The sequence below is a fragment of the Ciconia boyciana genome, chromosome 13, assembly GCF_034638445.1.
Source record: "Ciconia boyciana chromosome 13, ASM3463844v1, whole genome shotgun sequence".
In the NCBI taxonomy this organism is placed as follows: Eukaryota; Metazoa; Chordata; class Aves; order Ciconiiformes; family Ciconiidae; genus Ciconia; species Ciconia boyciana.
The window spans coordinates 19,798,481-19,826,233 of NC_132946.1; the positions used below are offsets into that span (position 1 = coordinate 19,798,481).

The 27,753-nt window shown below is 48.9% G+C and overlaps 1 protein-coding gene across 10 annotated transcripts in view; it reads left to right on the forward strand.

Annotated features, from left to right (window-relative positions):
* Positions 1 to 2,894: 2,894 nt before the first annotated feature.
* ROGDI (rogdi atypical leucine zipper) overlaps positions 2,895 to 27,753 on the forward strand; it is a 74,057-nt gene continuing 49,198 nt past the window's right edge. For 3 of the 10 annotated variants that reach the window (XR_012045014.1, XR_012045012.1, XR_012045013.1), the window contains exons 1-12: positions 2,905 to 2,951; positions 5,200 to 5,271; positions 6,614 to 6,696; positions 8,112 to 8,166; positions 8,707 to 8,787; positions 11,221 to 11,316; positions 12,612 to 12,710; positions 13,199 to 13,312; positions 14,076 to 14,125; positions 14,673 to 14,799; positions 15,363 to 15,481; positions 16,033 to 16,154. Coding sequence is in view for 4 of the 10 variants with exons in the window: in XM_072878482.1 (XP_072734583.1) it covers positions 2,910 to 2,951; positions 5,200 to 5,271; positions 6,614 to 6,696; positions 8,112 to 8,166; positions 8,707 to 8,787; positions 11,221 to 11,316; positions 12,612 to 12,710; positions 13,199 to 13,312; positions 14,076 to 14,125; positions 14,673 to 14,799; positions 15,363 to 15,404 (861 nt within the window). In the remaining 6 variants the exon portion in view is untranslated. Of the gene's footprint in view, positions 2,952 to 5,199; positions 5,272 to 6,613; positions 6,697 to 8,111; positions 8,167 to 8,706; positions 8,788 to 11,220; positions 11,317 to 12,611; positions 12,711 to 13,198; positions 13,313 to 14,075; positions 14,126 to 14,672; positions 14,800 to 15,362; positions 16,258 to 27,753 lie in introns of those variants that run through there. The other 7 variants (XR_012045017.1, XR_012045015.1, XM_072878483.1 and 4 more) reach the window with 7 other exon arrangements.

Genomic DNA, 27,753 nt, shown 5'->3' on the forward strand with positions numbered 1-27,753 from the left:
GGCACCTTATTATGAAACGGAGAAAGTATTGGATACTCATTACAAATCATGACATCTAATGCCTAATGCTGTAAATGTTACTTTGTTGAATATTTCACCTCTTGTGATCACTATTATTTGTGGGCTAATATTGTGTTATGCATTATGTCCTGTGGTGAACATCTAGTAATAGATCCGTTAGATGTCTATCACTTTGCCCGTTTGCCAGTGGTATATGTGAACAATACTAGTTATACATACATGTTTCTTTGGCAGTGCAACTGTCATCCTGCATGTAGATATTCATATTAAAGGCACATATAACTACCCAGGATAACCAGCCATTGGCCTGCTTTTGACACATTTGTGCTTCTCCCATCCAGAAGAACTCAGCTATTAGCATCAGAAGTCCTTGGTTAAACATGCCGCAGTTAAGTCACTTACATGAATTGTGTATTGAGGGCATCTGGGGGAAATGGTGTTTTTTGGGGGCAGGAGATAAGACCACAGGTTTTATAGTGTAAGAAATCTTTTGGGAGGAAGAGGGAGGTACTGTCTCGGGTCCAGTTGAGAGTGGAACTGTGCTGAGCCAGTGCAGCAGCATCCCTGACCTGTCCCTGCAGAGGTCTCTTGGGCCAGAGTGAAGGTGAATGGGTCTGAGCAAAGGTAATGGAGGATCTCCCTCTTTTTTACTTTGTGGTGCCTCTGGATAAGAGTGAGAATACAAAAGGAGCTCTCGAGTCCTGTGACATATATTTTGTAGTGAATTTGAAGAACTGTATTTGTGAGAGGGAAAACCACTCCCTAGGCAACTCACTGCTGCAGGTTTTGTTTTCCAGAAATACTGTAGTTCTCAAAATGGAGATAGTTATTTATGTGGGAGCGGCAGGTGCGGACTAGTTAAATGCTGTAATTTATCCTGGGAAAGTCTGACTGCAGCTTTCTGGTGAGGTAGGTGGATGTAGAGTGGCTGGAGGATGGGGTGCTGCCCAGCCAGCTGTACAATCACAGATATGCCAGGGAGGAACAGAAGGAGACCAAGAGCTCTGAAGTGGATGCAAAGTGAGGAGGAGGGATGGAAATGGTGAAGACTGGACTGCTTCAGATGCCGTTTGAGATTGACTCGTGTCAGTCTTAACTTGGATTCTTGTATTTATGTCTGTAGCCTCTGAACATGGATCTTAATCTGTTCCTAGGCCTGAGATTTGGGGGAGGGAAGGGGAGGGGAAGCTGTGGATTGAGAGATGCTCTAATAAAACTGGCTAGTCAATGTTGTCTTAATATTGTTGACAATTCTGTAAAGTTCCTTTTTATGAGGATTTCTGTTTTAGCAATTTGCTTTTTTTGACTCCCTCCTTTTTAAAGAGAAAATGTGACACTTGTGAAAAGCTTGTAAGAAAAGCAGTTTCTTTTTTCCTCAATGATAGATCCTATAGTTAATTAAGGTTGTGAATTTTTTTTGCCTTGTTTTTAATTAATGTTTGTCATTCAGAATAGGATGTGTGAAAATGTTTAAATGGCAAAACAAAAAGATTTTTTTTTTTGTGCAATTAACAAAGCTACTGGCAAAAAGAATAAAACCTTTCTTGGTAACACAATGTTCTTGTAGCAGTTTCTAAAGGCTATCAAACCTGTATTGTGGCATTAAAGAAAATTCAAAATTCAGAGTTGCTGAAAAACAGCAGTATGCCCTGAGGGCATGTGGGTCATTGCAGAAGCCTCATCTTGTCAGTGAGGCACTACAAAGGATGAATTTGGATAAATTCCAGCCTCCACATGTAGAGGACTGCATGCAGCTGGACTGAGAGGAGGATGAAGGCTTAGTTTTAAAGCAAAGAATGCTGACAGATGGAGGTTTGGGAACTTTCTGGTGTTGATGACTTATTGTGTTGTCTAAGTGTTGGGAGCCTGGTGGCCCAATTGCTGTCTGGACTATCCTTCCTTCTAGTGTTTGGGGGTTTTTGAGCACTAACTCTTATGAGCACTTGGGCTCTTCCAAGACAAGACCCCTTAACTGAAGTGTTTACAAGCTCCAGAATATTCCTTTTTGATGTTGAATAGCAGAAGATCTTCATGTACTGAGGTATAATGGGCTAGTACTGATTAAATGGTGTGCTTTAGTTAAAATGAATTACAGGTGCTAAGGTAAGGAAAAACTAAGTTTTAGCACTGTGATTAAAAGTAATGCAGAAAGTGATGGAGTAAGGCCACTGAGTCAGAGTTGTGCTCGCAGCAGAAACTGGCAATGTTGGAAGCTTTACCTGCTCAGTGAATGAGTGAGGTATTCCCTTCCACGACCCACCTTGCTGATGTGGTGAAGATGATGCTGTCTGCTTGGCCACCTCTCATGTGCAGTACATCCAGTGTGAAAAAGGCACCCACCAACTTCAATGCAAAGACTTCAATGCCAGTATAAAGCTATTTCAGTTTCAAAATTTTGAGAAGAAACTTCCACGTCTTTACCTATGCTTGAGGATTCTTACATGTAGCTCAGTTTTATCTTAACCAGTATGCGGTCAGCTACAGCTGTGAGTAGTGCAGATCAAAACAATTCATACTGCAATACTAACACGCATCTGCACTGCACCTATGAGCCAGTGCTATTAGCCGTGGCAGTGAGGTGTGGGGTAGCCACGGGTAAGACCGAGCGCTTCTCCTGAACGCTCCCCGGGGCCGCGGTCTCTGCTCTCTGCTCCCGCCTCTGGCCCCGCGTGCCCTCCTTCCAGCGCCGCCGGCCCGCGGCCGCTCGCCTGACGTCACGCCTCTCTGGCACCGCCTCGATCGCGGGGGGAGGGCGGTGCTGCCCAATCAGACGCTGTCTCGGTATGGTTGCCGGGCTGAGGGCGGGGCGGCGTGGGCGGGCTGAGGGTGGTGCCGGTAGCCGATTGGGGCGGCCGAGGGCTCCTCGAGGGGGCGGGGCCGGTGGCGGGATGGCGGCAGCGATGGCGAGCGCGGCGGAGCGGGCGGTGCTGGTGAGGCGGGAGGGGCGAATCGGGCGGAGGGGTCGCTGTTGCCGTGGCGAGCGGCATCGGCCTGGCCCTGGGCGGTAGCGGCCTTGCCGGGACTCCCTCGGGCCCCTTCCGGCTGGCCGGGCCCGGGCTGGGAGCCGCACACCCCGGCTGGCCCCGGGCGGCGGCGAGGCCGTTGCCTGCCCCCGGCTCCTCGCGCCTGGGCTGAGGCGCTTTGTGAGGGCCGCCCGCTCACCGCGGCGTGGGCCGTGGGGCAGCTGCTCCGGCGGCCGCGGCGGGCCCGCAGGGCGGTGCCTAGGTGGCCGGCCGTGCGGCCGGCACAGGCTTTCGGGTCGGCCCTGGGCTCCGTTGCCGTGCTCCCCTCAGGCCCGCGACCACCTAGGAGGCCGTGGTCTCCTCCAGCCTACCCCTTTAGCTGCTTTAATGGTCTCCGCTTTGGTGTTCTCCCCCTGAGCAGTACGAGGGTGGGTTGCGATTGACGCCACTCCTTGCGTTGGCCTCGGGTGAGTCCAGAGGCAGGTCAGTGCCGGAGGCAGTCCTTACGGTAAACAGTGAAATGTGTTACGTGACCTTGATTTTTTCATAGTCAGTCCAGTACGCTGCTTGATGGAAGACCAGACCTAGCAAATGGCAGGCAGGCGTGTCAAAGCAGCCTTGTTGACTTGATAAAGGCAGGAAAGACATAGACCAGCTGACATTGCAGACAACTCCGGGGACGTGAGCTGCAAGAAGCAGTGAAAGCTTCCTATCTAGGGAGGGAATTTTAGAGATGCATCCGGGCTAGGCAGAAAGCCGCATGTGAAAAACAGATTCTTCTGAAATTGATGTGATTTGGAATGATATGACTAGCATTCCTCAAAAATACAGATGTGTAGCGCACAGACATGGTGAATGAACTTGACTTAGCCTGAAATTAATACCGGAGGGGGAAGATCTTTTGCTGTCACTAGGGGGATGAAAGATGCCAATGATGATTTGAAGAGCAAGGAATCCAATATGTCAATATGATGCCTAGAAACCCAGAACAGGATTAAATGGTGAAAGTCAGTGGTTCTGCACGCGCTGGTTTGAAGGGTAACAGAGAATCCTACCTAGGTTTGTTGTGTGTACCTGCTTTGGGTGAATGTTTGTTTAGAGAAAACCATCCTTGTCCTAGTCTTTGTTCAGATAACTCTTGCATAAGGCAACGACACATCAGTGAGTAGTTATTTTGTGTTTCTTGTGGTGAACAGGAACTGCCTAGTGGAGAAACCACAGGCTTAAATTTCTGAGTTGACCACACCTTTCAAATTTTTCTGTGGGCAACCCACTCAATTCATTCCCTTCCAGTACTTTCCACATGGAAAATTTCTCCTCCCTTACAAGGTAGCAAGCATCAATCTCTTCTTTGTCCCTTGCTTGCTTCTGTCCCCACTTCTCTGATAATCTTCTGTGTGGGGTCTTGTGGTTTAACAGGAATGCTTAGCTGTGGTTTGAGGATCTGCTTTAATACAGGCTTCTCTGTAGCAGACAACTGATTGAGGCCCAAGGTTGTGTGTCATCAGATCTGAACTTGTTTGTTACTGAATTTGCCCAAATGGTTGGGAGTCCTCAGCCTTTCTCTCCCCCCACCCACTTTTCAGTTTAGCTTGCTTTATTTTTAGGCTGCTCTTGCTTGGTAAAATGCTACTGGGAGGGAGGAGGAGCATTTTAGTTTTTGTCTTTGTTTCTCATGATCTAATTGGCAACAAATTTGTCCGCAAGTTGAGTTTGTTTTGGGATCTCCCTGTATTTACCTCGACCCAAGAGCTTTTAATCTTATTTCCTCCCACTATCCTGTTGAGGAGGGGGAGTGGGAGAGACTAGGTGGGTATCTGGCAGCCGGCCAGCCAAGGTCAGCCCACCCCAGCAGCTTAAAACTATGCCCCAGATTTTGAAGCAGCAGAATCTGTACTTTGCTCTGAAATTCACATCCTGTGCTGCCTGTTCTTTCCTAATTCTGTGATTATTCGTACAGTGATTTGTATGAATGCTGCTTTGTTAAATGAAGTCAAAACAAGAATGAGGACAATTCATTTGGCTGGGGTGGAGAAGTGGAGAGTAAGGCCTTTCCAACAAATCAGGAAGAAATCTTTTTCTTCTCCTACTAACACGTGATGTAAGCAGCATGGACATAGCAGTATACTTAGAATTTATATAATTTTCATATGTGTCTGATTTATTTCCAGTGTTTGTCTTCTAATGGTTCCACTGCTATCTTTCCACAACATAGGAAGAAGAATTTAAGTGGCTTTTACAAGAAGAGGTCCATGCTGTTTTGAAACAGCTGCAGGATATTTTGAAGGTAAGGTTAATTTGCTTCATCTGTTTTTTGTGTTGTGGGTTTGTTTGCTCTCCCATGTGATGAACAGTGGTAGATTTCCCCTGGAGGAAAAAATTCTTGGTAGAGGGTGTACAGAAAGGTCCATCATGCATGTCCAGTGCTGTCCCAAGTGTCTGCTTGCCCTCTGGTCTCGAGGACTCAGAATAAAGCTGATTTCCCCTAGATTGCTCTGTTCTTGACCCTCTTTCCTGAGAGACAACTGCTTTGAAAAGGCACGTGGAGGCACCCAGACCTGTCTGTCAGGCATTTGCTTGTGATGTGAATATTTTCTCAAACAGAGAATCTGGATCTGCCTGTAACTCTGTTATGTAATGGTAGAAATGAGCATGATAGCCTTTAGCTGACAAGCTAGTACTTGTGCAGTAATTAGTAGCATGCACTCTCCTCATTCAAAACCATCCTTCCCTCGATATACCCACTTCTCTGCCGGTACCTGCGCCTTTCAGAGGCGTGAAGTGTTCAGCTGAACCAGGCCTGCAGCACCTTTTGCCAGCCTTGCGCGTTGGCTGCTGGGTTTGGCTCTTTCCAGGCAGCCAGGTGGTGAACTGGCCAAAGGGGATTGTGCGCACAAGAGTTCACCACTCTCCTGCTAGGTTAGTTTTCAACAGGCCCAGCCCCTTAATGCTCTGAGGTTTTGGTGGGGGTTAGTGCGTGATGCAAGAGCAGGGGCAAAAACGTGGAGGTGAGGGGCGGGTGCCAGAGGAGATAGGAGTGCCATAGTGCTGACCCAGGACGTGACTCAGTAGCAGGTGACAATAACCTGCGGTGTCTGTATATATATAGTGTCTGTTTTGAAGAATTTGTAATAGTTTTAAGGGTGAAGTGTGATTAAGGGACAGTCACCAGTCAGGAGTGCTGGTTTTTGCTCCAGACTTCCCATGTGGGTAAGGGACCGGTGGCGCTCGCACTGTGCAGCCTGGGCCAGCAAGCATGCTGAGAAAGGGGCAGCACCACGTCGCCTGTGGAAAGGCCAGGCTGTGCAGAGTGCCACTCCTGCTGCGGACAGCTAGGTGATCCCTCTGGGCACTGCTACTTCACCTGGCTCCGGGGTGCAGAGCTGGAGCGCGGGATTTCTGACGCTTTTCACCATGAGCCTCACACACACCGCGCCTGTCCTGCAGGACGAGGGAACATCCGTGTGCTCTGCTAGGTGGGGTGCAGGAGGCTTGCAAAGGTGACTGCTCCATGTTGGGCCGCTTGCCAGCCATCTACGTTTCTGCTCTTGCCTTGTCTTTGTTCCTGTTTTGTGGTACGCTGAGCCTAGGTGTATGCTTCAGCACTCACTATCTCCTCTCTTGGGCAGGAGGCCTCTCACCGGTTCACCCTGCCCGTGAGCGGCTCAGGAGGAGCCGTCAAGCAGGAGAACTTTGTGCTGAGCACAGCGGGGTAAGTGGTCGTGGCGGTCAGTGGGACGCTGGTGCTCTGCCAGGCCGCTCCGGTGGGGGCCACCGCCCCCCGCGCCCGGTGATGCCTGTGTTTGTGCCGGGGGCTTCCTGCTGTAGCAAAGGGCGCTGTTCCCTGAGCGTCTGCAGCAGAGGTCTCTACAGCACCCCCAGAGCAAAGAGGTTTTCTTTAATATGAGATTTTGCCTTAAGGAAAACAAACGAACAAACTCCTGTGTCAGGTTAACGTAACAGTCTGTAGCAATGTTCCAGGGGCTGCCTTAGCCAGACTTGTGCCATTTCCTACTGACACCTGTAATATAGTAATTGATTCCCGACCATATGCTGGTGTGTTGAATCAGTATGCTGCTGTCAGCAGTTTTGCCAAGGGGCATTTTTCTGATTCTGGATGCAGGGAGTTGCTGTTACAAGACCTGAATTCTGCTCTTGGCTTAGTTTCTGACTCTGACTGTGGACAAATCTTAACCTTGTCCTAATCTCCCTAAAATAGCAACAATAAATCTACTTTGCACAGAGCAAACTGAGACCAGTGCAGAAGGTGCTATAGAAGTGCAGTTCTTCTGAAATAGCTGTCCATTTTGTGATCTTCAGCATAGGCCTTGGTCTGAATAGCTGCACTCTGGCAGAGGTTGCAAGCTTGTTGCAAAGTAGGAGACCTTAGTCCTTAGAAGCAGCATTTTATAGAATGATGAAATGATTCTGTGTTGGGTTTGAAGATTGCATTCTTCAGATCTTAAAGTATTAAAGTTGATTCTAGTTTTAATTCATTGTTGTTGCAAGGTGGATCTTAAAAAGTGTTGATCTAAAAGAGTCTCTGTCTAGTGCATTAAAATGTAAGGTATGGCTAAACTGAGTTCTTGAAGACCCAGGTGCTTCAGTCTTCCCCCCACTGTTCACTGTAGATGTGAGCCATCTTGCAGGACCTTTTAAAGGGGTTGAGGTGTGGGTTTTTTGTTTATTTAGGGTTTTTTTTTCTTGTTGGGGGAATGGGGTGGGGTTTGTAGCTTACAACTCCCATATGAACCACGTAGCACTCAAATGTTAGTAATTCATCTAATATCTTGTGTTTGTGCCTGCTAAAGCTGTTTGTAACAGCAACCAAATTGTTGATAGGTAGTGCATGAAACAAGCATGGGATCAGAAATGAATGTAATGTTTTAGGCAGGGCAGATAGGGTGAGGTGGCTCATAAAGAATATGACAGCAGCTGGAGGCAGGCCAAGAGCTGGGGACTTGAAAGTATGTGTAGAGTGCATCTGCATCCCCCAGCTGACCCCTGGAAGGAGGGGAGCTTGGCTAGCTACATGGGACAGGGAGGGGCGGTGCCAGGTTGGCAGTTTTGGTAGGTGTGTCTTGCCTCCTGTGACTTGTGTTGCCCAGATCTTTCTTCTCATTCCAGCACAGACCAGGTGAAAGGTGTGTTGACGCTGCAGGGAGATGCCCTGTGTCAAGCTGTGAGTACTTGCTGTGGTTCTTGCTTTGTACTACTATCAAGGGGTGGGAGTCATCCTTATTACACTTTGATGACATCAAGGGAGAGTTCATCCTTATTGTGCTTTACCAGTGATCAATAAGTATTCTTTGTCAGTCTTCCCTAATAGGCCTTAAATCCTTAACGTTTCAGCAACTCTTTAAATTTGTCAAGATCCGGCATCTAACCACCCCCCCCACACACCCCCTCTGTGGTGAGTGGTGGAATCGTCTTTCATGGGGATTCCTTGCCTTTACCACCTGTGCTGTGTAATATCAAATTTCTTTGGGGGCCTTCTGAGATGAGGTCATGTGTCCTGCCTGGATCCCGATTCACTAAATGCCTTTCAACTTATCCTCTGTATTAACATCTTCCTGTAGGAGGACTGAGGTTCTGGCCATGCCAGGACTGCTGAAAGCAGCTTGCCAAGATGGTCTGGGAGACAGAATGGAGTGGGACCGGCAGTCTCCATGTTCTGCATATGGGGATTGCTTGCTTTCACGTGTTTGTTTCTTTCTTCAAGGACATTAATCTGAAAATGCCCAGAAATAATCAGCTCCTGCACTTCGCGTTTCGGGAAGACAAGCAGTGGAAATTGCAGCAGGTACTGTTAACTTTAGATGCCTACCCCTCTGCAGTGTCTGCGCCCTCCAAGCAGTAGCTGTAGCACCTCGCTTTCCGAGAGGGAAGGTTATGTCCACCCCATGTTAGCTCCAGTAGTAAAAGCTGAGGGAGGAAACAGATGCAATTAAATTCCGTTATGGTGCTAGGAGAGAGGTGGGTTCTGCTTGTTCCTGAAACATGAGCAAGCTGAAGGCTGTCTGCGTAGCAGTCATAATCCTTTAAAAGGAGTGCCTAGGGTGCCTGTGCAGTACTGGCCTTGTGTCTGCTTGTAAAACCCAGGCTAGCAGGGCAAAGAGCAACTTCAGAGGCTTTGAGTAGCTTGCTCTTATTCTCTTATGGAAGCATTTTTTTATGCTGCGAACAAATCTCACTGCATTGTGCTCTTGTGGCATAGCTGAGTTCCCTCAGTTAAGGAGTTAAAGGGATGTGGCTATTCAGAACATTGAATCTCTTTCCCACCATTTTGCTGGGAGATACCTGGTTTCAGGACCTGATCTAGTGCCTGATCTTGAAGATGTAGTTTTCCACAGACTTTGTCATAGCTGAGTAGGTTGGAGAAAGACATATTCCATGTGCTTCACTACGCCATGGCTCAGATTTTTCTAGGTGATCAGTGCATTTGTCTTGAGTGCAGTTTCCAACGGCTGCTTTGGCAGTGGAGTGAAAGCTCTACCTGGTAACTTTGTAGGAATCTAGAAAATTGAGTACTTGAGATGTTAATGACAAACTTGACTGAGTTTATTTATGCCTCACAACAAGGCAAGGAAGTTTTTGTGATAACACTCAGCAGTGCATGCTGTTTTGTGGTATTTTGTACTGCTGCCTGGTTGATAGGCTTCTACCTGCTTTTATGGAAAACACCTTTATTTACTTGGAAGAGTTTTGTGTTCTAATGTTGTTCAGATGTGGAATGTGAGTGCCTAAAGTACTCTGAGCAGAAGCATTTACAGTGATTATGTGGAGGTCTTTGTCCTGTCTGAATTAAAAATGAGCATCTTGAAGTATTGTGAGTTTCTTCCCTTAGTGAGTGGTGCCACTTGGAGTTTTGTTTCTCTGTGCAAAGTCAAGGCATAGGTAAGAAATTGTAGTATAGGCACATTTTTGAGGAACACAAGTGCAGGCACACAAATTTTGAGGAACTTGATGAGAAAACAGCAAAATCAGAGGGGAATAGAATGAAGCAAGTCCTTATAATAGCAGGATTGGCATTGCTGGGTTGGGTAACGCTGCCAGGAACCACTTAGCTTGCTCAAAAGCATCTGTGAGATGTAAAGGCTGGAGGTGGTGATGTTTGGAGATGCCATAGCCCGAGTACCTGCAGAGTCTCTCTGCTGTCTGACAGTGGACTTTATAAATCTGTCTCTTCTCTCTCTAGCCTCCAGTGCCTTGTGCTTTCTAAGAGCAGGGCTATTCTGTGATCACTGAGCTCCGGATGAGAAGGAACCAGTGCCCAGATCTATACCAGGGAGGCATCTACAAGGCTGAGCTGGGATCTGGGGTTGCTGGGGAGCTGTGTAGATGTATCAAACTACAAATATCCCAAGCTGTCTTATCCATCTCCCAGCAGCCACCTCTCATACAGGCTTCCCTGCTTACCTTTTCCATTTATTGCACCCTCTGATTTACCCCTTTGCTTTTTTTCAGTTTTCCTGCTGCTGCCTGGAACTGAACACAAGTCACTTTCTCCCAGGGCCATTTTCTTCTTCCTCTGGTTTGTCCTTGCTCCCATGAAAGCACTGGGATACACCTATCAACCTTGCTTTGATAACTGTCTCCTGGCTGCAAGTGGTCTTGCTTGAGAGGGACTTGAGCTAGCTGTGTCCTGAGTCTGGTCAAGTTCCACAGAAGCGGCACGATGGCAGCTTCTTGATGCTGGAGATAACTCTCAACCCCAACAATTATAGTTTAGAAGGACTCTGGAATACTGCCAGAGATGCCATATTAGAAATCAGTGTTTGCTGGTCATTGCTGCTATTGATGTAATTGATGTAATTGGTTTTAGCTCTAGTAGTTCCTAAGGAAGAAATCATTATTCATGTTGCTAGACCTGACTGCCATATACCATTAACAGTGAGAATTCTTACCTGAACAGTCATGATCAGAGTGCTCCCAGGATGAGAGTGCCTGATGTCACTGTTCTTTCAGGGCAGCAGCAATATTTTTATTGACAATCCAGGTTGTAGCTATCAGACTGTTTTGCATCTCTAGTCCTTGAGTGAAGAACCCAATAATGCATCTGGGCAGCAGTGGTAGATTTGTGTTAGCAAGTGTCTGGTACTCAGAGAGAAATGGCCTTATCATTTGAGAAGTCACCATTTTCTTAGGGCCAACGAGATAATCAGAGAAACCTCTACTTCCTAGTGTGTATTATAGAGAGTGTTTCTTTAATAGGGCTGCATTTGTACCTTTGCAGATCCAGGATGCTAGAAACCACGTTAACCAAGCCATTTACCTGCTTATGAACAGAGATGTAAACTACCAGTTCAAAACAGGCTTGGAGGTTCTCAAGGTGAGGAGAAAGCCTTCTCTACTTGGGTAGGAATGTGCATTTTCTTCCCTCCATTTGTTGTTTTAAACACAGTTAATGCACATTGCTGTCTTGAGCCTCTTACTGGAAATGGATTCCCCAGTTGTACCCATATGTTCCTGTGTCAAGGGGTATCCATGTGACCTCATATTTGGTATGAATCTATACCAGTTTAACATCAGTAAGAGGGTTGTACATCGTGGTGAATGGTAATCTGAGCAGTTGGTGCCCTGTTGCACAGCAGTGATATTCTGGGAGCATCTCCCTTGATCTTTTTTGGATGATGTGGTTACACAGCTCATGCTCTTCCCTGTCAGTCAGTGCTTTTGGCGAGAAAAGAAAGGAGGCAGTCATCAGCAAACAAAAGATTACAGTTAGTACTTGTGATTTACTGATGATTTGAAAGTGACTGCTCACTTGCTGGTAGTAGTTGATGCGATCTGATACAGACCAGCTGCTGCATGGCAATAAAGCCCAGCCCTCTGCTTGGAAATGCTCTCTGAAGCTACCAGGGTTTTGACTTACTCATTAGAATCCATCACAATATCAAACATGAGAAAGCTAAACCTTTTTAGTCTCCACATGGGCAAGGGCTGCTGATAGGAAGAAGCTAGGTAATAAAATAAAACTATTTCCTTTTTACTTTTGGTGGAAGTACAGGGGAGAAATTAGTCATAATATAAAATGCCTTCATCTTAGCAGTCATGAGCTCTATAACAGCCACATGTTGCTTCCCACTTTTTTTCTGGAAAAGGAAGTCTGCCTGAATAGAGCCTTTGAACTGTGGTTTCTGGCAGGATTGGACTCACAATGAGCTGGTTCTTTTCTCTAGTGCCCTACCTCATAGATGGTTATGAACAAGGGGAGCCCCTTTAGCAATTGTTGTACCTGTCATGTGGGAATGGGGAGAAGTAGAACACAGCTTGTTTTTCCTTAATGCCTGCTCTTCAGAAGAGCTGGTGATGAGTTTGTCAGTGCTTCTGTGGCATCAGTAATTGATCTCATGTTCTCTTCTTATTCTTCTAATGAATAGCTGTTCTCTCTTCAGTCCCTGGTATTAAACACTCTTGGCCTGTCTCACAAGTGTCTATGATGGTGGTAACAGTTAAACTGCATTTATGTGGGAGCCACCCCTTCCCTGAATTTCTGGAAGGGCAAGGGGGTGGTGGTGGTGGTTGTTGTTGTAACACTTGCAAAAGCCTGTAGAATTCTGCAGCACATTATCCAGAGCTGTCCAGGGATCACCACTCAGCTATGTACTGTATGTTATCTTGTAGCTTATGGATGCTGTGATGTTACAGCTCTCAAGAGCCCGAAATCGTCTTACCACTCCAGCCACTCTGACTCTACCAGAGATTGCCTCCAGTGGTCTCACAGTAAGTATGTGGTGGTCTAGATCTCCATATGCTCTGGCAGCTTGCAACAGTTAGGATATTGTGCTGCATCCTGGTGGAAGTGGATTTCTGAAGTGTCTCGTGAGGCAGAAAGAGAGAGCTGAAGTAGGTGCAAATCCTGAGCATTTTTGGCTGCTCTGTATCTTCCCGTGGGAAAGCAGGTGTCTTGGGCATGAGGCCTCTGGTTCTCAGAGCATAAGTTCTGTTCTCTGCCCAGGAATCTTGTCCAGAGATTATTTTCCCTTGTGAACACTGCTCCATCCTCTTTTGTCACCATCGTGCACACACCATTTGATCAAGTGCAGCAAGAGGAACAACAATTGCCTGCAAGTTGCTCAGTCTTTGTTTCTTTTCTAATGTCCTTCTCACTATGGGGTAACTGTAGTATGGCTTAGAAAAAGGTAGTGATTTCCCAGCATTAGAAATAATGGTCCTTTCACTGACAAAGAAACTACTTGTTTTCTCACCAGAAAATGTTCACCCCTGCTCTGCCTGCAGACATCCTTGTGAATTTCTATATTAACCTGAATAAGCTGTGCCTGACTGTCTACCAACTCCATGTGCTGCAGCCCAGCACAACCAAGGTGATGCCTACTATCTCTTGAGCCTTGTTTATTTACCTCTCCCTATGTCCCACTGTGAGGAGGAGATTGCACTGCTACATGGTGCGATGCTATATGCATAAGATAATGCAGAAATGACTGTAACTGGTGTTAAGTGTCTGTGTTTAGATCTGCTGCAGACAGAACACTGGCTCTAAATCTAGTTTGGGGCATGGCCACTTAGCCCAGAAGAAAATACCAGTGCTCTGGAGAAAGCCAGTAACTATTTTTTTGCCAAGTAATACTTTATCTTTACAATATAATTTGATAATTTTTTGTAATTTTGGAAGGGCATGATTGTATTAATCCAGTTTACATCGAAGTAGCATTTTGGGTTTTCTGAATGGAGTTTTGATGGATACTTTTCTGCTTCACCTGTTGCATTTGGGTCAGCTTGAAATCCTGTAAAAACAGAGTTAAACTCAAGCTTTATGAAATGCAGTCCTTCCATAAAGATATTCTTCCTAAAATCTATCTTTTGTTTCTCTTCTGGATCTTCTCATCTTATTTTTGTGGTGCTAAAATTTGGAGCTAAGTTGGACTTGACCACTGTGTAAAATGTTTTTTCATGAAGGAGCAGGAAGGGATCAAATGACATGGATTCCCTATGAATGGAATATTCAGGCAGATACAGTATAGGCATTTCTCGATGTCAGGCTACTGAAAGTACAAACCTTAAACGTCCTCCTTCTAAGAAGTTTGTTTATTGCATCAAAATCCTAATGACCTTTTCCTTCTCCTCTAGAACTTCAAGCCTGCTGGAGGGTCCATTTTACACAACCCTGGAGCCATGTTGTAAGTACAGTCACTACAAGGGCTGTGTTACAGAGTATGCTGAGGATGAGATCCAAATGGTTGTACACAGTTTTGATTGTAGCATCTGTTAAGTGGAGAAGCTGGACGGAGTCACTTGCTGTGGCTGTGCCTGTGAATGCACAGGTGTGCCACAATAGTGTTTCTTTAATGACTTGGTCATAAAGGCCCAAAGATGTGACTTTCCAGGATACAGCCCACCCATACAGTGCCATGAGCGTGTCTAGAGATGAGTTGTTAACCAAAATGAACATTAGGTTATTGGCATTGCCACCTGCATTTCCTGCCTTTGTGCCTCTCTGGAAAGTGGTAAAGTTTCTACCTTAACCCTATTAGATTTAGCTTGACTCTAAATCTGATCAGAGGTAGACTGAGAGTTTGCATTCTATAACTTTACCAGGTGCTGTTTTAAATGTAGTAGAAATCATAGTGATCTCTTCTGTGAGAACGGAGGACAGTTGAGTTTTGTGGTCTGTGCTGTTGTGTGTGAAGCTGTATTTTTTTTCCTCCCCCCCCCCCCCCCCTCCAGTGAGTTTGGCAACCAGCGGTATGAAGTCAGCCATGTCCATAAAGTGGAATGTGTTGTACCATGGTTAAATGATGCCCTTGTCTTCTTCACAGTTTCACTGCAGCTTTGCCAGCAACTAAAGGACAAGGTAATGGCCTTAGAGAAGGGGCTTTGTTTTTAACTCTGGATTTTGAGGGGACCTCAGATCACCTAAAACTCTGATGTGATGTTATTCTGTACAACTTACATATAAACTGAAAACAAGCGATGAGTCAATGCTCTGGAGCCAGGGAGCTGGCTGGCACTGCCTAGCAGACAGCCATCTGGGATAAGTGTAGTAGTGTGGCAGATGTGTTTGCTGAACTATTGACTAGATGGAGAGGAGCAGGTAGACACTTCTGTGTTCTCAGTCATGAGCTGGATGTGAGGAAATGCCAGGGTGCTGGAGAGAAGGCATGGAGACCTCAGCAAGCTAGATTCCAGTGGACCAATGTTCCGTTCCAGCTCTGTAGCTGACCTGGCTGCCACCTTGAGCAAGTAACTTTGTGCTCCAAGCCTCTTCAGTGACAACAGCAGCAAATCTGCCCTTCTGCAGTGCAGTGCTGGAGTGTGTAATGCTGTAAAGCTCAATCTTCATGCACGCATTATGTGCTCTTTCTTCTATGGCCCAAGGGATACAGGAACTTACCTGCTTTTCTTCTTGCTTTCCAGATCTCTGTTTTCTCCAGTTACTGGAACTACAGGCCATATTAATTATCTGTGGAGTGTCCAAGTCCTTACAGTACTTCCAGTGTCTCCCTGTTTGTTTTCAACATGCCAGCTGAGTCCAGGTCAGCCTGAGGAGTGCTGTGGTTCACTACCATGTGGTTCTCCATAGGGTAGGGTCAGTGTATCCAGACACAACTTTAGTAGCCTTGTCTGGGACTGCTGCATAAGCAGGGCACCAAGCAATGCTGTGTGGCTGGTGAGAGCTTCCACCTGTCTTTGTTCTCATATGGGTTGTGTGGTTTACACTTTCCAAGACTCTGATGAATTACACTAGTCCATTATAAGGGATGGGGAGCTGTGGACCACTCTCACTAACTGTATTTGCACACAGTGCTGTAACTAACTGCTGGACTGTGAGTTGGCTGGGAAGGGATGAAGACAGACTAATTTAACACACCATGAGAAGTGTAGGGCATGCTGCTCCATGTAGTGAAATATGTTGCTGTGATCTGGTCCAGCTATGGTTATGACCTGCCCTGAGCTTCTCCCTCTCCTATCTGCTCTGTCCATGCCCATGTTATTGATTCCCCTTTGGGGATATTCTTACTGGCTGCTGTTTGAACTCTTTTTTTTCCCTGGCATCAATGTGATAATATATTTCTTTTTTCCTAAGCCCTAGTTGGGCCAATTGGTTTTTTCCAGGTTTAGTATCTTGTTTTCACTGCCAGCTTTTGGAGCTGCCTTGGTACCTTGAGCACAGCTGTGCAAGTGTCACATCCTGTCATTAAACCCCAAGTGAGTACCATGTTGTTACTACGATTTGCTTGCCTACCTGTGGATGCTACAGTATGTAACTCATCCCTCCAGCCATTGATAACTGTGAAATAAAGATCCTCAGACCTGCCATGCTCCTGTGGACCGTCAGTGCTGAGAATGAAAGAGTATGAAAGATTATGTGCTCTCTTACAAGTGAGTGGCTGTTCTTAGTTATGCATGCTGGATTACTGTTTGCCTTACTGGGAGGACAGTAATGGTCTCTGAGGGCAGAGGTGGGCAGCTCTTCAAACGCTGGGCCTGGTTTGTGTAGCCTCAGCCCAGTGCTGTCTGAGACCCGAGTACTACCTGAAGTACTTTTCCAAACTTCCCTTCATGGTCATGTTTGGAAGACGCTGTAGGTACTGTAGGAGACTGGGTTGGGCTGGGTACGCTGTAGGAGACTGGGTTGGGCTGGCTCATGGAGCTGGCTGTCACGTGATGAGGAAGCATCACCTGTCTCCTGCTTGGCTCCAGCTAGCCCTGTCCAGCCTGTGTTTCTGGTGGCTTTCGTCACTGGAGTACCTTACCCAGGAACCTACATGTGTGCTGAGGTGAAGACTGCAGGCTCACCAAGGTCCCTACAAAACATCAGGGCCATTGGAGCCTATCTTGACAGCGTGGTTGTCAAGAGTGCTGTGCTCAAAAGGAAGAGATCGCAGAATCACAGAATGGTTGAGGTTGGAAGGGGACCACTGGGGTCTATCTGGTCCAATTCCCCTGCTCAGGCAGGGCCATCCAAAGCCAGACTCCCAGGACCATGTCCAGATGGCTTTTGAATAGCTCCAAGGATGGAGACTAGAGATAGATATGTTGCTTTGATACCCTCCCCCCCTTCCTTTTCCTTCTGCATAGACCTCTGCTGTGGGCATGCGTGGCCTACCTTGTCTGCGACCTCACTTTCTGTCCCTTTGTGAGGTTCCTGAGATCCTGAGTGGGTTAGTGCCAGCCTTGTTACTGCTGCAGCCTCCTTCTCTGAGGAGTTGACACTTGGTGCTGTGCTTGGTTTAACGCATGCTAATATTACAGGTTGCAGGCAGTAAGAGAGCCTACAAATCAGTATCGGGCTGTGACTGATTAATGTGTTTGGTAGTAAGTAATGAAAGGTGGAAGGTAGAGAGGCTTGGATGGGCTGATGCAATAGCAGACTCATTACTGATTCCAGTCAGTTAGTCTTATGACTAGCTGTGGTCATGACCCTGGGTATGTGTTTACCAACCCTTGCTCTGTTCCAGACCATTCTCTGCTTAGAAGGTGATTGTGCATATGTGGAACTGCTCACCATTAACAGCTTCTTGGATGAGAGTATTTTTATAGTTGATAACCTCTCTGGAGCTGTCTGTGCTCTTCTTTAACACTCCCTGTGTGTGGAGGAGGCTCCTTTTTTAATTCACACTAGTGTGTGCAGTCCAATCAATGTTGCCACATCCTCTCCAACTCAGCTTCCTGCTGATAGGGATATAACATGCAACCCAGTGTGTATTTTCTTCTGATGAAAATAGTTGTCTTCAGTTCTGGAGGGCAGGAGTGTGCAAAATGGAATACCTGTCCTGATTCCAGCTCTGATGCACAGTGGCTGTGTCATGAGGACTGCTAGGTGGCAGTGGTAGCTGCTACAGGACACTGCCTAGGTTACTGTTACAGAAGAACAGGGTAGCAGCAGGGTGGGTGGGATTCAACAGGAGAGGCTGGCCCAAAGCCCTGGGCTGGTAGCCTGTGATTTGAAAGATAAAACAAGGGTCCACCAATTAAAAGGCTTGACAGTCTATCTCTCTTCCCCAGTAAGCCTCTGAGCACAGAAGAAAATTGACAAGGCCCTAAGGGCTCTGCTTTTGCAGCCCAGTGAGGTTGGTATTGGGGCAGCTACTGGCAGCACACCCCTCCCCTTGCAAATGCAACTCAAACGTGCTGTGGGCCACAGTCTTTGGCAAGTGCTTGGCAGCACAAGGTGTGTGTGAAGTTTGGGCTGCTCTGCAATACTGCAAGGGCTTTTGATTGGTACATGCACTGATGAATGCTGCTGTGCAACTGGAGCAGAATGAAATAATCATACTGTCTGCCTTTTCCTGGGCTGGGTTTTTATTCTCTTTTTTTAGCTTCCTTTTGGGGAAGCTATAGTTCTTATGAGCAAAGCCTTTCTTGGTGGCACCTTTCTTTTTCCCTTTTGCCCCGGGAATCTCTACTTAGTCTTCAGGTGATAGAGGCCTGCTGCTTAGATCCACTGCCTGCCTGCTTTTGATAGGTCTAGCATTTGAGTTGCTGCTGCCTGGATGCTGCTCGTTCTGGAACCACAGAAGACCATGGGCCTCTGCTGCTGAGCTTCTACATGCCCTTCGAAAAGGAATTAAGAGTTGCCTCCTAAGATGGAGAAGACACTTGCTGGGCATCTTTCAACAACAGCACTGCAGCAGGCTAATGACAGAGCAGAAGCACAGACTAAAAGAGCAATGAAGAAAGTTTATTTTATGGCTGCCTCTAGCCTATCTCATCTGAGCAGCTATTTCTGCATTGTCCACAGAGTAGTGACAGACAGCGATCAGAATCCCATGCTACTCTTCCCAGCATCTCAGCACTGAGCAGACAAGGATGTCTCCTTGCTGAGCTCAGCTAAGGCTAAATGTTTGAAAAGATACAATAATTTTTTCCTGGAGTTGGAGTTGAAACTAAAGGTATTTGTGTGTGCTGATGCCAGTCTGCTCAAGTATTGCCACTGCCAGGACTATTGCTTGGAATTGCACCTAACATCCCTGGCCTCATCCTGCCTTCCAGCTATCGGAAAGGGCATGTACCACCACTCCCATTCATGAGTAGGTGCTTTGCTGCCTTTCAGGGTGCCGCCTTCTGGAGCTGGTGTTCTAAGGACAGAACTGGACCTTTCTTGTTCTGTATGTGCCCCAGCAAAAAAGGGTCACCCTGCCCCGTCATGGGGTCAACCTATGGGGACACAGAGTATCACCCTAAAGCAGAGGGGACTATACCAGTTGAAAACGTGGCTCCACCTGGGATTGTAAGGATGCTAGGTAAGGGGGTGATGCTTTTCAAATTGGAGGCATTGCTAATCTTCAGGATGAAGAACAAGCTTTATTTTTGGTGCCCCAAGCATCCTCTGCAAAGTCCATAGGGAGGAGGGAGCCACTGCTCCCTTGCACAGTTTGATCTTCACATGCTTCTGTGTCCCCTGGAAAGAGTGAGGCAGTTTCTAAAGTTGATGTAGCACATAAAGGAAGCTGGGTCATTGATGACATGCTCCAAATGTCTCTGCAGGGACTGAAAGGGTTCCCAGAAGCTGTGGCTGTGCTTTGAAGCATCTTTAGAGCCCTGTGCTGCCTCTTTTAATGGATGTTCACAGCCCAGGACAGTGCTATGCTTTGCTTTCAGTCCTGCTGGAAATTAAGCCTGAATGGAAGGGCCCAAAACCCTGAAAAGAAGCATAGCTGGGCCTCCTATTCAGTCATCCCAGAAGGGACCTTAGCGTTAGGATGCTCCACAGCATGTTTTGATGATCAGCAAGGGTGAGCTTGGAAAAGGATCCCAGCCTCTAGCCGGAGGGAAACAATAGTTTATCCTACTTTCTCCTTGCCCTCCCTCCCTGGCGGTTCCCATGGCTGCTGGCTCTGCATGGGGGAGCACCTGTTCTCCACTTTGGCTGCAGTAGCTGAGGATGATCTGTGGCTTGTAGCTGAAAAGTCTGCGTTAGGGTACTGTATCTTACAGGGATTGTGGAGCGGACTGACTCAAGTGGGTGTATTGGCCTAGGATGGCATTGCAGGTACCGTGCAAGGGGTTTGCATTCATCCACATAGAGAGAATAGGAGGGGTAGTTGCTGAGGTTGTAGAGGAGAATGGAAGTGGCTGGGCAGCTCTTGGCACTCAAGGTGAAGATAGAGTCTGATTTGTAGGTGCAGCAGAGGGCCGAAGCAGGAAGAGTCGTTCTGTCTAGCTGTGAGGAGGGGGGTGGGTTTAGGGCTCCATTGCCAGGTTGTCTATGGCCTCTTTTCTTCTGGGAATCTAGTTGTTTTGGAAAAGGATGTGTCATTGTAAAGGGGAGGGGAAGGAGTTTCATGCACATGCATGAACACACAAATTAAAATAGTCTCCATGCTTTGTCTGTGCTCAAGCCCAGGTACCACTTGCCTCCCCCAGGACAGTGCAAAGGTCCTGGGCATGTCTGTGCCTGCTCAAGCACATGCAACCTGCTCTCTCTTCCCCATCACCTTCCCTGTATAAATGTTCCCCCTTGGTGGCTGGGCTGTATTTCTCCTAAGACATGAGTGTGTCTCTCAGGGGGGAGCAGGGTCTGTCCAGTGCTCTGCCTGCTTTCCTCCCCTGCCCCCTCATTTCGACAAGCAACACAGATACTGCAGGGCAGGCCTCAGCTTTGGGAGCTCCTGTGTGTCCCAGGTCATTCTTGGGGGAGCAGGCTGAGTTTTATCATCTTGCGTTGTTTTGGGGAGTCGCAGCAGCAGCAGTGGATAAGCACCAGGAGCAGCAGCAGAAGCTGAGTCCCTGGGGAAAAGTGAGCAGTTACATCAGCATCAGCCTCTATATCTCCTTGTTAGCACCCTGCGTTTCAGCAAGTACCCTCTTGGCTGTCTGCTCCCTTTTTCAGCAACCCCACAAACACCATCTGAGCCCAGGCTGGTCGGAACTGTGGTAGCGTTAGGCAAGGTGATGGCATGGTTATGAAAGTGGTCTTGCAACCAGGGGAGGTTACACAGGGAATGTTTCCTCCGGGCCCCTGTATCTTTGCTGCCCTTGCCTGCTGAATGTAAATGGAGTGGCCACACTGCCATTCTTCCTCCGGGGCTGTGCTGCTGGGGGGGCTGCATGAGTTGCTGGGATTAGGGCAGCTGCCTGCTGAGCCCAGCACCAAGAGAAGCTGTCTAGCACATGCCTTGTGCTGAGCTATGCACTCACCCATGAAGATGAAGAAGATGGCAAAGGCAGAAGATGGCAAAGATGGCAAAGGTCCCACTCAGTCTCAAAGAACCTTTTTCTTGTCAGCCAGCTCAGGAAGTCATGGATCTCATTTTCTAGTTCTAGGCTTTGGCTCGTTGTCCCAATTTCTGCTCAGAGCTTTATCCAGGTGGCCGACCTGTGGACCTGCTGGGCGGCAAGACAGCCCCTGCTAGCAGGGAGGACTGGAAGAGAAATGCAGCCACGTGCTGCTGGTCCCTCACCAGAGGATGCAGGCCATTGCCTGGGGACAGGGTGATCCTTCTAACCCTGACGGCGAGCCTTTACTTAGGGCTGGCCTTGCAGCGTGGGGAACACTGTGCCCAGGCTAGAGCAGGAGCTTGGCAAGACTTCTGTCAGGAAAAAGCTGCCCTCATTTCATGCAACTGCTGTAGATGCAGGCTGTCGAGTCAGTGTGGCACCCTGCTCTCCTCTGCAGGCCTGGTTGGCAGGAGGGAGAAGTGGGACCCAGCCTGCAGAGCTGGGCAGGTGCATGGCAATGGGAAGGGCTTCCAGCTTTTTGGAAGCCTCTGCTGCAGAAGGAATGGGTGGAGAAGGCAGCAAGGAGGTACCAACCCCCTGCAGGGAGGAGAGAGAGAGCAGGCGAGCGAGGCCTTGGCTTGAGGTTCCCTGGCCCGATACCTCAGAGCAAGGGGTGGGCCGTGCCTGGGACACCCAGGAGGAGAAGGCAATGTCCCAGGGCTGCAGTTAGGCCCTGCCCTTGCTCCCTCCCTCCCAGTCGCACTTCCCTGTTAGCCATGTCTGGCCTTACCCTGCTGCCTGTGCGCTAGCTCTGCCCCATGTCCCCTTCCCAGGGCAGAGCTGGCTGCCGTGGCCCGGCCCCCACCTCATCCCCAGATAGCACCTACCACCAGGCAGGGAGGCTCAGGGGCTGTCAGGGGAGCAGCAGGAGAAAACCTCTTCTGGCAGCTGTGTGGCGTTCAGGGCAAGGGCAGCTCCAGGGCCTGGCTTCCCGGCTGTGCGGATGTGGGTGCCAGCCCTGTGGGGAGGTGGATCCCCAGCCTCCCGCAGGGGGTCAAAGGCTTCCCAGCCCAGCTTGCCTCCTGGCTCAGCCCTGAGGAGAGGGGAGCCTGATGCCAGGCCTGTCTTGGCCCCACAGCAGCACCCCAAAAGGTGGTCCTTTCCCTGGGGTCAAGGTGTCCATGCCCAGCCCCTCAGCCATAGGCATGGTCAGGAGTGACAGGGTGAGCTGGGGGCCCAGGAGGGGATGATGGGGATGCCCAGCTCTGTGGCAGTGCTCTCCTGTGGTGCATTGTGGTGCAGGGAGGAACAGGAAGGCTTGCAGCCACGCTGGGGGCCTGTGGGGTTGTGGCCCTGGAGAACCGTTCACAGGTGGGGTCACAGGCAGCATGTGGGGTCCCCCATTGCGCTGCCCTTCTCCGAGCACACAAGGCAGTCCCTGTGGGTTCCGGAGGAGCTACTCCAGAAGAAAACCTCTCCAGCCCAGCACTTGGCTTCCTCCCACAGTGGTGCCTGGGCTCCCTGTTCATGTGGCTCCAGGCCCCTCTGCTCCACCTGGCCTCCAGATGCTCCTGCCTTGCTTTCCTCTGCTCAGACTGTGGGACTGGAAGGGCTGAAATGTGACAGATCCACAACATCTATGCAGAGAAGCAAAAGGTATCATGTTAGTGAAAGGGAATCAGAAAGTGGAAAGTGACTGAACCATAAGGGACACTTACTTCCATTGTCTCATCTGAGTGAAATGGAAGAGCAACACAACTGAAAGAAATGGAATACTGAAAATTTATTTTCCACAAGTTGTTCACAACAACAGTTAAAAAATGAACAGTCCTATTAGCTTGAGGTAAATCATTTAACTACCATATTGTAGAATGAGCCTATTTTTTTCTGAATTATGATAATTTTTTAAACTGGTAGTCCTGCAAGGAGCAGGGAGTTGGACCTGATGATCCTTACAGGTCCCTTCCAGCTTTTGAGATATTCTATGAGTCTATGTAGTTCAGGTGTGCATTGTGTGATCTTGCCTGCTCTTCATCTCACAAGCTGTGAAACAGCATAGCCCTCCTGCATAGGTCCTGCGAGGATGTGTCACCACTGGCTTGTCTCAGTTTCCCTTTATGTGGTTGCATCTTATTTGCATTCCCTTTTTCTTGCTGAATTCACTTCTACTTAAAGGGATTGTAGCTGCACTCACACTCCTTATGTAAGGATGTCTGTGTGTATATGCCAAGGGGCAGCAAATCCCTGATGACCTAAAAATGATCTTTCAGGTCCTTGTGATTATTGACCAGGCACATGGTCTTAAAGAAGAGTCTTTCAGAGAATGCTGCAGTGGTGGATAACCCCCCTACCTGGGTCGGTGGGTGTGTGCCTGCCAGGGCAGGTCCCTGGGAGCCAGCTGAGGAAGGGGGCACAGACAGCAGAGCTTACCTTATCCCTGGCCTGTCAGCAAACCAGCCTCTCTCCAGCTGTTCTCTGCCAGCACTGGCAAAGATTTTATGGAGTGGGTCAGGGCAAGAGGTACAGGGGCCTCCAGGACCCACCTATTGTGGAGTGGAAGTCCTGTCCCCACTCCTGGCCTGGTTGTGGGTAGCCCTTTCCAGGCATGTGGGCACCAGCTGCTGGCTGGCCCCAGGGTACAGGGAGCCAGGCAGGGCTCGTGTCGCCTGAATTGCAGTGGGTAACAAGGAGGACGAGGAGCCGGGAGGCAACATCCTGCAAGAGATTAGCCCAGCATGGAGGCTCAGGAGCCTTTGCACATGCTATTCCTGCTGCTGTCACCTGTCTGTGGCACCAGCAGTGACCCACAGCCATCACTGGGAGCTGCTTGTACCTGCCTGGCTCAAAATGTTGACCCCAACCTGCTCTGTGGATGCAGAAATGCCCTTCCAGAGTCTACATGTCTTTATTACAGCAGTTGCTGGGAGGACTCCACAGGGGAAGCTGGGCACAGGCCAAAACCAGCCAGCAGGACGGGTCTTGCTTTTGGCAGCTTGTGGCCCTAGAGTGAGCAGTTGATGCCATGCTTCACCAGTGTAGTCTTCCAGCCTGGGGCAGCAGGGACCAGGCTGATGTGTCCAGCAATGTGAGGACGGATTGCAACTAGCAGTGTCCCAAGAAGAAATAAAGGAGCCTGGGTGCATGGCGGGGGGAGAGCTCTGCATAGACCATGCCACCTTTTCTTTGTACCTCTGCAGGAAAGCAATTCAAGCCCCAGCAAACACTGCTGTTGGCTCCTTTCTGCCACAGCCCTGCGCTGCTGGAGTGGGGGGCTGCAGACCCTGGTTTCAGCCATCAGCCTGGGGTGAGGCGGGTCCTTGCCCTTTGTCAGCAGCTCCAGGCCCCGTGGTCCTACCATGCTTGCTGGGACAGGCCTGGCCTGGAGATCAGCCAGGGGATCCCCCAACAGGCTGGGGGAGGCTGACAGGGAGCAGCCAGGCAGTGGCAAGTGGTTGAGGAAGTTGCACCTTTCCCCCTGGGCTGGTGCTATCAGGGGCCTGGCTGGAGGCACTGCTGTCAGTGGGAGCAGCCCAGTCACCCCAAAGGCTTGTGGAGCCCAGGGGCACCTCTCCGCAGCATTCCCTACCTGCCTCCACCAAACGCAGTCACTTTTGCTTCCCCCTGTGCTGCTGACACGATTCCCATTTATGTGGTCCCCACTGTACTGGGGGTAAGGTACCTGGGCAGTGATCTCCAGGCTCTGGCTCTCTGCTTTTGAAGCTGTCCTAAAGCAGCTCCCAAGGAGGGGCTTTTTCTAGTGCGGGTTGGGATTAGCAGCAGTATAACACCGTTGGCTAGGCTGGAGGGACCAGGCTGGAAGTCCTGCTCCGGCTCGTCAGCTCCCGTACCCTCATATCCCTTCTCTTGCAGGGTCAGAGAGCAGCACCCACAGGACCTGCTGCAATTTATTTTCCCCTTTCTTGACAATGTTTTCTGCCTTTACTGCTGCTCCATGTTGTTTCACATTAAGAGGTGCAAAACTAATTTTGAAATTCATACCACAGTGCTCTTCATTGAGGCTACAAAAATCTATTTATTTCTTATAAGAACCTTGTGTATATTACTGAGCAATACAGTAGTCCTGAGGGAATGCTGCTTACAGGCAGGAACGTCTAATACTGAGAGTTACTTTTCATTTTTGCACAACAACAACAAAAAATCACATAGCAAAAGTAGTTTGCTAGAACGAGCCATCCTGACAGAGCAAGGATATGGCGGGACGGGTTGTGTGAGGTGAAGTTGTGGGTTTAGAGCCAAGTTGAGCAGCCCTGAGATCTTGCAAGTTTAGCTGAAGCTCTGACTCCAGTTTACAAGGGCTAGATGTTTAGCTGGTGGTAACCGTCATAGCCTTAGTTAATGGTGTTGAAAATGTTTTTGGCGTGATTTTTTTGGATGCGCATCCCAGGCAGCTGGAGATGGATGGCACACTCCTCAGGAAAGCAGCATGGCGTCAGAACAGCTCTGGTGCCATGGAAGTGCAAGCGGGATGATACTTCCCAGCAGTGTGTGCTGGTTTGGTGCCGATGGGGAGAGGCACCCAGGGGGTCTGCCTGCCTGCCGTAGACCTGAGTGCTGGCAGCTGCAACTGCCTGGGCACAGTCTCCCATGATGCCTGGGATGGGGTCTGTGCCTCCTCATAGAAAGCCTGGGGGCTGAGACAAGGATTTTGCTCACATACACCCCAGGCTTGACAGTGCTTGTGTTATCTGAAATGGCAGCAAACAAGCTGATTTGACAGTTGGGTTTTTGCTCCATAGAGTCACAGTGAAGTGTAGTTTCACGCCTGTCTGGTCCCATCTCCCTGATCCTCAGCAGGAGGGAGGAGGTGGTGCAGGGGTTGATGCATGGCCTCCTGCTTCTGAAGGCGACTTGCTTGGCAGAGCCGATGCCCAGGTCTCAAGGTTTTTGCTCTAGCAGAGCTGCTATTCTTTCTAGTGTCCCCCATTTTCAGGACCTGGCTCTCATTCCGGGGCTGAGGCGCTGGGGAGGGAAACCTTGGTTTGTTGCTCGTTTCCAGGAGACTGTCCTTACTTGCTTCTTGTAGAGCAGTCCAGTGGATGGAGGCATCATGGCAGGGCTGTGTAATCAGCTTCGGGATACAGGGGAGGATGCATGTGGGTTCCTGGGGACTGGAGCTAGGAAGAGCCCAGTATACCATGCTCCCAGGGAGCATCAGTCAGCAACAGACCTGTGCACGAGTGTCTCTTCCCACTCGGTGGGTTGTGAGAGGGGTGAATCTTTTTGATTCCCCGACTGTTTGTGTACCGACAAAAGCCGATCTCTGCTTGGCAGAGCTGCGTGGTTGGTAGAGTCACGACAATGACCCAGAGGAACAGTCTGGCCAGCAACTTTATTAACCGACGAATTCCACAAATGGACAAACTTAACGAACTGGTGAGCTTAATGAACGAACAAAGGCGGTTTAGCAATGGAGCTATTTTCCGGGCAACCCGTCACAATTTTTCCCAAACTTGCGTACATATTGGAAAGAGCAGAGGAAGAGAGAAGCAAGAAAAGGAAAGGAAAAGAGAGGAGGAAAGAGAAAGAAAAAGTATCACCACCCTTGGATCCCGCGATGACGATAACAGACGTGGCAATCCTCCAGTGGTGGGCGCATGCGCCTCCCGGGGGGGGGAGCCTTTTATAGGCTAATCCCCGCCTCCAGGTACGCCCCTTCAGGACTTACACGGTTCTTGCTCTAGAAACTTCTCAATCTTCTGCGCAGGCGCTGGGGGAGGGGGGTGGTCACGAGGGGTCTCTCGGCGGTTGCAAGCCCCTTCCTCAGATAAACCCTGTGTGACCTCTGGCCATACATGGTCAGGTCCGGCAGAACCTGGAACCGCGCGTCCTCCGACGCGCTCTCCATGTCCCGCTCTCGCTCTCCCCCACCCTATGCTCACCGACCTGCCGTTGCCATGCAAATATCGCCTCAAGTCGCCACAATGTTTGAGACATTAACTCTTTCAGTCTCTCACAATGAGGCGCCCTGCTGGCATCAGAAGGAGAGAGGTGTGGGTCTGAGATGTGTTTGGCTTTGTTCCTCTAAACATTAAATCCTGGCAGAATACATGAATCCATAGGTGCTCATCCTGAATATGACAGTGCTGGGCCAGATCCTCAATCTATGGCTTAGACAGGAGGGAGCTACTGGCGTTTCAGCAAGCCAAGAAGGCAGTGTTAAAGTAATGGAAGAGCTGGGTCAAGAGGGAAGGCCCACTGCCAAGCCTGCCAAGAGTGCTTGGGTGTCTGGAGCTTTTTGGGGCAGCTGGTGAGAGGCAGTGTCTGTTTGCGTGGGGGATGCTCTGACAGAGCATGTACTAGGTAAAGTATTAGGCATTGATTTCTTGCTTCTATGGTTTGAAAATCCCCAGCTGCCTTCTATTTTTAATAAAGCGCACCTGTTTCCAGATTAAGCTCTGACTCAAGAGAATTATTAGTGTTCAAAAGGACTAGGGAATGTTAACAAGACCTTACAAGCCCCCATGTGAAGTGGGTAAGGGACTGTTATGGGTGCTATGTTGGTGATGTTATTGCTGCTATTTTTTTGTTAAGAGAGAAGCTGAGGAACAATGAAGATCCTTGGTGCATGCTTGGAGTGGGAGAGGCTCTGTTGGAGAGGCTCAGACCTCAGCGCGATAAGATT